Source organism: Topomyia yanbarensis, chromosome 2 (genome assembly GCF_030247195.1).
Source record: "Topomyia yanbarensis strain Yona2022 chromosome 2, ASM3024719v1, whole genome shotgun sequence".
Taxonomy (NCBI): Eukaryota; Metazoa; Arthropoda; class Insecta; order Diptera; family Culicidae; genus Topomyia; species Topomyia yanbarensis.
Window position 1 is genome coordinate 199,021,538 of NC_080671.1, and position 10,587 is coordinate 199,032,124.

The 10,587-nt window shown below is 36.7% G+C and overlaps 1 protein-coding gene across 1 annotated transcript in view; it reads left to right on the forward strand.

The window, feature by feature from the left end:
* The first annotated feature begins 10,001 nt into the window (after positions 1 to 10,001).
* The window catches only part of LOC131682648 (mitochondrial fission 1 protein), a 1,624-nt gene continuing 1,038 nt past the window's right edge, over positions 10,002 to 10,587 (forward strand). The window contains exons 1-3 of the mRNA XM_058964298.1: positions 10,002 to 10,231; positions 10,409 to 10,522; position 10,587. The exon at position 10,587 is cut by the window's right edge and continues 1,038 nt beyond it. Of these exons, the coding sequence (XP_058820281.1) occupies positions 10,178 to 10,231; positions 10,409 to 10,522; position 10,587 (169 nt within the window). The 5' untranslated portion in view covers positions 10,002 to 10,177. The remainder of the gene's footprint in view (positions 10,232 to 10,408; positions 10,523 to 10,586) is intronic.

Sequence of the window (10,587 nt, forward strand, 5' to 3'; positions counted from 1 at the left end):
GACGCAAATGGTGGAATTGCACCGCATTAACTTTTGCTACGTTGAACTTTATGTTCACCTTCAACATTTGCTCCACTTCCCGAATTGATGGTCTTACCGGACATTTCCAGTAGTCAACAGCAACACAGTTTGCCCGCAACGGGACATACTCTTGGTTTGTGTTGTCACTCATTGTTTGTTCACGTTTCACACACTAGGTAGAAGGAATCAATTTTTTCCTTTGCAAATAGACCAAGCGGCGCGCGGGTAAATTTGATTACTTGCCCTGCTATAGCAGCGGAACGATTTCTAGCGTCTGGACTAAGCGAGATGAGAAACCGAACTTCTTGTACTTTTCCCTTTTTATTATTTTGAAACATTTTTAACATTTTCTTGTTTTCATGCTTTTCATTTTAATTATGTTACTATTTTATATATTTCAAACATTTTGTATTATTGTAATTTTTATGTCTATCTTAGTGGATCGCTTATTTTTTCATTTGTTTGCTTTATTGTAGTGCTTGTTTCTTTGTTGTATCCATTTTTCTTCCTTTTGCCGTTTTTCCTGTTTTCCATTATCATGATGCTTTATTTTTCATTTTGTTGTTTGCCCGTTTTTCACTATTTGAACCATTTTGCAATATTTTTTCTAAATTAGTTATGGAATTTGCATTTCGGCTAAATTTCATCAGAATTAGACATTAACTCAGTTATCGAACTAAGCTTGCGCCGGATTGACGCTAGCTCCACTTATAAAAAAATATTTTATATAAGTTCACCCACGGAAAAAAAAATTAATGAAAAAAAATTAATGATTGTTGTTCGACCAAATTTTGATCATAGACGACGCCGGTGGTTGAGTGGTAAGCGTGACCGCCACTCAGCCCAGGGGTCAGTGTTTAATTCCAGCCGAGGTCGTTGAGATTTTCTGAGGTGAAAATTCTGTGTCATGTCTTTCTTCGCAAGGGAAGTGGAGTTGTTGATCCCTGTTCATGTGTTGATTAGAGGTGGGCGGGATGGACCCGACCCGTACCCGAACATTATTTTTGCAAGCTTTCCTGTACCCGACCCGTACCCGGATTTTATAAACATACAAAACCCAAACCCAACCCGTAGCCGGGCCTGTAAAATAAATCCGAACCTGAACCCGACCCGTACCCGACACGTACGATTTTCAATAAATAAAGCAACAAGCTGATGTGTGCATGTGAACATGTGGTTGCTTCGACAGGTTCGAAGCTGTTGACCGCTCATTCTTCTGCTGCAAGAGTATGTGTGCGTTGTGCATGTAAGATACTAAATAAAATGCAACAACCGATTCCGACTCAGAATCGGTTGTTGCATTTTATTTGGAATCCATACTGACTCCATTCAGGATTCCGAATCAAATTCCGTATGGTTTGACCGGGATGAATTCCAGCTGAAATGCATCAACCGATAGAGTCGGAATCGGTTGTTTTCTTTGAGCAAGATTCCATACTGAATCCATTCAGGATTTCGAACCGGTTCCGGAATGGATTTGACGGATAGTTGGGATATGTTGGTGTGGCGGCGCTAGTGTTTATCGTATATTAAATTCAAATGTTTAAATGGATGTCTGCTCTCTGTGGTTGAGTACTTATAGAATGGAGGAAATCTTGTGGAACTCAAACAAAGAACACAATAAATATATAATTTATTGAATATTCCCACTCTTTTATTCATTGAACGTCTTGAATCTTTCGTTTATCGTTGCAAGTCCGCATTCTGATGGTCAGAATATTCCTCGGAATCAAGACAACCAATCACAATAATTCCGATGGGGCGTTATACTTATGCGGACACACATAAGCAGCCTTACTCGGCAGCAGCTGCTGCTTGTGGACGGTCATTCTAGGGGTTTCCGCAGCCGTTATTTTGTTCGAAGCTGGTCGCAGAAAACAACGAGATGGCACATTCTTAACAATGACCCTTTGGAAGAATAAACAATTGATTAGATACGCACACGCACAAGAGGCTCGTTTCTTTTGGCACTAGCAATACTCACTAGCTCATGTTATCCTGCTGGAGTCCAATCCGATATTTGGTAGCAATTTTTCTAACTATATATTTTATTTCCATTTAATAAGTTCGGTCTAAAAATGGCAAAGTCTTTTTCAACCATTTATGGGTAATTTTTGAAACCAACCGTTCTTAGAGGGCAATGAAACAATGTCTCGATAACCGCGAAACGATTGGACACTTGTGGAAAAAGTTATTAAGCAGGACACCGATTGATGGTCTGACAATTAATAAAATATTCATTTGTTCTAGCACCACTTCTGTTGGATTTCGAATCATTTGCAATGTTCTTTGACATTCTCTTCTTGAGTCCAAATCAATGATCTGAGCTGTTTGGTCACTTCACAATTAGGTTCTTTACAGGCACAGTTCACCTAACTTTTCTTGACAGTTCGCTTGTACTGTTTACATTTGTGGACGACTAGATTCGCTCGAAACAAATCGTAAAGAATTTGTCTAAGTCCATGTAAACAGTACAAGCGAACTGTCAAAAATGAATACTCAGTTCATTTGTGACGTCACCGTAAAGTATTCAATAGTTTTTAGGAATAAAACCAGTCTTCTTTTGTCCACATTAAGAGAAAGTTTAAAATTTTATATAAAATTCGACCGTCGGCAGCAGTGGTACTATGAAAAACAATTTTTTTTAAATCGTCAAAGCATAAATCGGTTTCTGCTTAATAACTTTTTGCATAAGTATCAGATGGTTTCGCGGTTTTCGAGACATTGTTTCACTGTTAAATTTTCTACTAAAACCACATATCGATTTATTTTTAGGTAGTAGTTAGACTCCTGGAGGCATTCGTTTATGAAAATCAATTTTCCCATACGAATTACCATGTAAACTTTAAATCATGAGCGCAAAAATATAGTTTAGCCGATCGAGCTAAGAATTTATAGGATTGTTTTAGGACCCAAATGTAACCCAAAGAGTTGTTCGGAGCAATTTTTTTTTCATATAACCGTGTCCCACTCTAATACTCACCCTTGACATATTAACCAGTGACATTCGTTTAAGGTTGCTCTAAGAACTGCCTTGCTACGTGAGATGGGCGGTGACGAATAATTGCTCCCCTAACCTAGCAGCCGGTGTTCTGTAATGTGATTGCTCGGTATTTGCAGCGAACAAGATCCCTGACCTAAAGTCTTAACGAACTTCAGATTATCGTAAGTTTTGGTGCACAATACCTATTTTATTGATTCTTCCTATAGTTTGTTGGTGATTTCCGAGTATGCTGTTAAGTTTATGTGAGTAGATAATGAATCCGAATAGCATTTATAATTTTCATATTAAAGGCCTATTTACACCCTCGGTGAAAATGAACGTGAGCTCGATGCGCACCAAATTGTTTTTTCCAATATCTCACATATTAGTGCATAGAAATTGATGAAACTGGAACTAAACGATAGTACATTAATATACTTAACGAATCCATGCACAATTATTCGATATAATTGAATCAATGCAATAATATTCATATTCCCCGATCATTTTAAATATTCCACGGTGAAATATGTTCGCAGTGGATAATTCACTTGTTCACCGGTAGTGTAAACGCGACGATGGGCGGAATTGATGCGGAGTGGTGAATATAAATGTCATCGCTGTTCACGGTGAACGTTCGCCTTCGAATACTAGATTGCATTCTGACAAACTGTAAACTGCCAGGTGAGCGTGAAATCGTTGTTCGCTGATGAAACTGTTCACGACGTCGTCCACCGTGAACAATGGAAGGTATTCAACACATGTTCACGTTCATTTTCACCGAGAGTCTAAATAGTGCTAGTGGGATGCCCGGGAAAAAATTCTTCCATGTATCATGTGTAACGGAGTCTACTCCGTATTTTTGCAAGGATTTTTTAATCACGCTGTCAGGGGTACGCGTAGCCAAATCATGGACACGAACTTCTACTGCGCCGTTCTCGATGTATACGGGAATGATATATTTAACATTGTCGCATTCGGCGGTGTGCTGCATGTTGTTTCGCGAGGCGAATGACTCAGCTTGGTTAATGTTCTTGAACGAAATCAGCACGCAATGTTTGATATGATTTGTAGTGTTTTCATTTCATCCAAATTGAGTTCCATCTGCACTTTTAATAATTGTTCCACTTCCCGAATGGTTGGCCTTACGGGGCATTTCGAGAAATCAACAGCAACACAGTTCGGCCGCATCTGAGTTGCTTTTTGCTGGGCAGCGACACTCATCACTAAATCGCACAGTAGGTATAGGCTATTGTTATATGGACTGCTTGTGCGATAGGCACCGATTGATTTTTAGGTAGAATTGACTGTTTCACTTGCGCGGGACGATTTTTGCTTCTGCTCAGGGCGAGATGTGAAGACAAACTGACAGATTCCTTTTGTATGCTTTTCGCAATTGCTGAAAATAATTGTACCTCGAAAATCGCACCTCAAACCAACAATTTACAATGCATAATGCATTTAAAAATTTAATTCAATTTTTATTCGTGTCTCTCTTAACAGTAGACGTAACTATATCGTCATTCAGGACTTTTATTCAATTTGCATGAAATGTTGATATTAGAAAAACTCTAGAAAGAGAACTGCGGAGACTCCATTTTGGATCGATTGGATTCGCGTTCAGCTGTCAAAAAACGAATCCAATCGAACATTAGGTCTGTTCCAGTACCAGGAGAAACTGGAAGTACTCCGGAGAAAATCGTTCCTGTACTCTCTTCTTCTCTTTTTTCTTCTTCTGGTAGCAAACCGTAGTAAAAAGGAGCAAATATATTTTGCTCCTGTTTACTCCGGAGTGACTTCCGTGTACTGTAACAAACCTATTGCCTATCCTTATAACATTGGAAGTGTTGCCATACAATGCTGGGGCATACGTTGCCAAAATGCTGTTTTTTTCTCCGCAGTTCTCTTACTAGAGTTTTTCTAGTTGATATGTCTGAAAAGTAGCCAGCATAGATTCAGTAGCACTGTTTTCCATCCCGTTGGTAAATATAATAAACGCTCATGATTGGCAAAACGACCAATCAGAAGCTGGTTCAATATTGAGGTTAGGACTGGATCAAATTGGGTCATTAAATAAGAAAAAAAACTCTTTTTTATTACATACATCGATAAAGCTGATTTTCGTGATTGCAACAATGTATTTTTCCAACTCAGGAAACGTGAAAATAAAATTTAAATTTAAAATAAAGAAATCTGTTGACAGTCTGGATTTGACACTATCAGAAGGATTTGACATTTCGAATTTCACCACAAATGATGCCCTGTCAGAAAAAATGAACACATGTTGTCCCGGTGTTCCCGCAGGGTTATTTTTATTTGACATGAACACCATAGACTTTTCTACGGCTCATGTACGTACACGCCACATGACACAAATACTACATCACAAGCTGGTGGAAAATAATAAACAAAGACGGCAAAAGTAAATGGGATTGTTTTCAACCAGGAAACTTCATTAGTGTTCGTGAGACCGGTCGCAAAGAACTCAATACAATGAATATAGTTTTTTTTCATTTTGGGTGTTGTCTTGATGGGCCAGATGTAAACAACCGCAGTTTTCCTATGTATGGTTGCCAAGTTTATATAAGATTTATTTTAAAAAAACAAAAAAATCGTCTTTACGTATTATAACGAATTTTTTTTGAAATGGTGTTTTATTATGTATATTGGACCTAAAATTTATCGAATGGAATGGAAAACCGTATATAGCTTAATGACCCAATAGGGATATTTAGGAGTGTACGGGTTTAGGCATATTCTGATGCAGATTAGGACCGTGAGTTAATATCTCAGTCCTTTTTCAATTTTTTGACCCAAAACTATTAAAAAAAAACATTTTTTAGTTTGTTTCCTTTTAGGACAATAACACATCCAAACCCATGCGACTTGCACGACTCTATAGGTTGCCTTATCAGATCTACCATAGTTTGCAGATGAAACTTGGGATGGCAGGCTGCTAGCGGATTGAAAAAGTACCAGATCATGCTGTGTGGGGTGCTGTCCCGGTTAACAATGAGGCGAACGAGATATTTGCAGATACGTCATTTAGTAAGACAACTGTCAGTTTGCTAGTTGAATTTAATTTAATTTGGTTTTATTTAATTTAAAAATCATAAAAGAATAATTAAGGTTTAAGAATGATATGAGTGTACTCGTAAGGACACCCGCTATCAATACATATGAAAAACTGGCACAATTTTTCCAAATTAAAGATCCCTATTGGCTACGCGATTGTCTTCTCTTCTCTTAGACTTTTACCAATATTTTTTTTTTCTGTGTGCAGTAGCGCTCCCGTTTTTGATATCCCAACCAAAGGCGTTGTTTACTTATGTAAAGGCTCGCACAGAATGAAGCCAAATCTACCATTCGAACATGTCACCGGCTACCTATTGTGCAAAGTAAACAAACATACTTCTTTAGCTATGTCCTCATGCGTGCTCGCAAGGGGAGTATTGTTATTGGCAGGAAAAATATTACAATAATACACATTTAATTCGAATTACTGGGTACAGTAAAATTTTACTGGGGTTTTGAACAGCAAACCGTTCGGTAATCAAATCAGTAAAACAATTCGGTTACCGAACTCTCCGCAATCCGTTCCATCTAAACGTCAAAAAATACTGGTCAGTCAGCAGTTTCCTCTGAAAATGGCGACTTGACAGATGATTTGCTGTACCTGTTCTGTACATTTTTGACGAGGTTCGGTAATGTTGGTATAATTTTGCAGAACAATCTGTTGAAATTTTACTGAATAATGTTTATGTACCGAAAACAATAGAAGTGCTGATAAATTCAGTGGAAAATATTGCGGATTTTAGCAAATTATTCGAAAAAATTACTGAAAATCGCTAAAAAATTAAAACTTTTCCGCAATTTTTCAAACAATTTGCAGACAGCTCCGTAAAAATATCACTTTACTGTCCAAGTCGTCGAAAAAAATTTCTGAACAACTTTGGCTGGCTTAGTGTGTAGGAGTGAAAAACTATTTGTTTATATATTTACCTTTCCTCATTTCTTATACTGCTTATAAAAATCAGCAAGTTAACAAGAACGCGATGAATGCATATTTCAATTGATTCGCCGAACCCCTAAAGTGCCATTGAACGACTCTCAGGCTTATTTTTCCTTTTTTGTATTGTTGATAAATTCACAAACGGAACGTTATAAAACGCTCGACTATCTTATTGCGAATATTATGACATTCTTCTTCAAAGATATATATGGTAAGTGATTTCATGAATGTTAAAAAACAAATAAACAACTTCTGTTACATACAATAGTGCTTCCCCACTAAAATCTTTAAGGGTAATATACTTTGTAAATTGTTTTAAAAATATGGTCGTACTAATATATGGTGTAAAGCTGGGACGGTACGTACAAAGTGAAAAAAAAGTAACTCTCACCGCGAACCGGCAATGGCCTGTCATTGCGAACCGGACCTTTCTTGACGATTTTCATTTTCTTGGAGTGGACAATGCCTGGATAGTATCGTAATATCCTGGCTGTATACAAGGTGTATTTATAAAACATATTTTACACGTTGCTTAGATGCATGTAGATGCAAACAAACAAATGTGCAAAATGCACCGAAGGCAAGTGCAATTTAATTATTCTACTCAACAGTTATGGTTAATGTTGTTTTACACAGTTCAGACAAATGATAACATAATTCATGTCATGTTCGAGCTCTTTTATTTTCGGCACAAATCAATACCTCATCGGTTGAAATCTATGCCGCATCGGCACAACACTATCATCGGCATTTGCTTGAAATTATTTTGCAAGCGGATTTTTCCCTGCAAAATAACATCAATATCGGGAGGGAAAAAGAAGACCGTCTTCGCATGTCCCGTGCCAGGTGTAAAGCATGCCTCACAAACAGTACAATGTTTCGAGACACTCTTAAGTATGTATTCTGCAATGTGGTACACTAGATGACGTTCTGAAATATCGAACACACTATCGTCATAACTCTTTAGAATACTCCAACTCCACAAGATCCATCTGAAAAAAGGAAGACATTTTAGACCCAGGCTATATTTGGTATTATCCACCTGGTTTACTTTTTCTTCCACCTGTTCATTATACTCTTTTTTATCTGATTTGATTTACGGATGCCTTCGGTTAAGTTCATTAACCATTTTATATCGTCCAACTAATAAAATGATGAAGGAATTTCAGACATGAACTGTAATAAAGTAAGCAACTTCAAGTTATCTTTAATTCAATTTAGCAGTTGGACGTTCTTCAAGCAGTTTTCTTGCAATAAATTTACACTAAAATATCAAGTAACAATTAATTTCAGTTTCCAACAAACAATGATACAGTAAATTAGCATTAAATTTTAAATGCGTGGAACAAAATGATTTGTTAAATAACATTAAGAAAATAAAAATCAATACATAACCAACCCTAGTTACTGTAAAAGTCTTGTTGTGGTATTATAGTATAACATTGTACTTCAATGCAAATGGTTATTATTGTTCTGTCACAGTGACATGGTTTTGTTACTGTTATATTCGAGTGTCAAGTTCATCGAAGAAAAATCCGCTTAAAATAACTTGAGTCCTGTGTTGGCTCGAATTCTTTGAATAAATTTAAACAATCTTTGAATAAATTTAAGCATTGAATAAATCATATGAAACAATGTTTGAAATAGTTTTCGCTGGGATGCTCCGTTTGCCACGATAAAATGCTTAATTTATCATTCAGTATTAATTTATTTTGTAATATGATCAAAGTCACTCAAAGTTACAGCAAATAATCTGGTTGCCAGAATTGGTTGGTTTTTGAATGCTGAAGATGACCGTCTGTTCTCTGTGTATTTTACCGTGTAATATTTAAAAAGATTTAAAATGCACTAATAAATGAGATATATTAAAAAATAATGGCGGCAAATCGCCCAAATGTTGTATTTGAGATCGCCATTTGCCTATTTGCCCTAAATTTGCTGGCAAATTGAAATAGGTTCCCGTTAGCCTGCAAATTGCCCTTTTTAAAACAGAACAAGCGAATTGTTTAAAAAATGTTATTAAGCTCAATCCGAACGTGAACCACCCCCTTGCGGCCAATTTCTTCACTTGGATGAAAACCGGTTTTCGTTGAAAACTGGTTTTTGGCTAATAGGCGCCAGCTGGGACGGGACCTGCGGAAAGAAAAAAAAAACGCGTGTCAAATTGATCCAGCACGCAAATGTCAGATTGAACCGGCTGTCCTCAGAGTGATTAATATGGGGAGTATTCTATTTGAAATTTAGAAAATGCTAACTTTCTTTCAAATATATCTATAAATTAATTATTAGATCAATAATGATAGTGGAGATGATAGTGCTTTCATTAACTTCGAGATCGTCAATTCTTGTGAACTTCTCCATCTGTTCTCTCAAATCAGGATTCACCGGAAAATGTTGAAAAGTTATCTGCGGATTTTTCGCTTTACTTCGACCGCAATTTTTACCTTGCACTTTCATGATAATGGATTCACGAAAAAAATTGAAAGTTTAATTCTTGAGTGTTCTTTAAAAAAGTCATGTCATTTCTTGAACTACACCAAGTATTAGTGTGTGTGAATCGAAGAAGTAAGATATAACAAACAAAAAGAAAGAATAAGAAAACACGAATCCGCAGGTCCCGTCCCAGGGCGCCAGCAACTGGAAAACTGGTTTTCAGCGAAAACCGGTTTTCATTCAGTGCAGAAATTAGCGTTTAGAAAAATGCGAAAACCAAACAAGTCCATATCTGCCGCCAGAGAATTTGTCTAAGTGTTGAAATTGCCTTTAAATCGCATTAGCAAATTCTGTTTGTTCCTATGGGCAATTAGCACAGGAGAGTAGAGCAAAAAGTCAAAATATTCAATTTGCTTTACAATATTTGTCCGCCTTTTTTGACTAGGTATATTGAAAACTGTGTTGTGCTGTTACTCATAAATGGGTACTTTAATTTAACCGTGTATATAAAACAATCTGACAACACTGGATTTGACAACCTTCAAAATAAAAAAAAATATGACAGAAACAGATCAACTACCGAGTCATTTTAATCACGAGAGATTGCGTTTGTTGAGTGTGCAAAAAATCATTAAACTGCTGTGAAAAAGGTGAAAAACCATTGAATATCAGATTTATATTGCATATAGTAACAGTCGCGTAGAGTTCAAAGCTAACCATTGTAATCTATGGCGGAAATGGAGGAATTGTTGAATGAAACCGTACCACAGTCAGAATTAGAGGTAATATTTTTGCACGTAACAGAGGAACAATTTCATCATCATCGTAATCATATACCGCGAATGTTTGGAAGTGTACAAAGAGATTAATATGAATCATCAATTTAATGGAAAATACAATACAATAGATAATAGAAAAAGCTGATTGCGCTAATTAGAATTTGAAACCAACTTTTCCAGAAATTTGAAAAGAAGTACAACCGGGAGCTGGGAGAGAAAGTGCTATCGCACACGACGCAGTTCGAATATGCCTGGTGCTTGGTGAGGAGCAATTATCGGAATGACATGAAAAGCGTAAATAACCATCAATTAATTATTACTATATTGCAAACCCAAACGATGTTTCTTTTATCTACAGG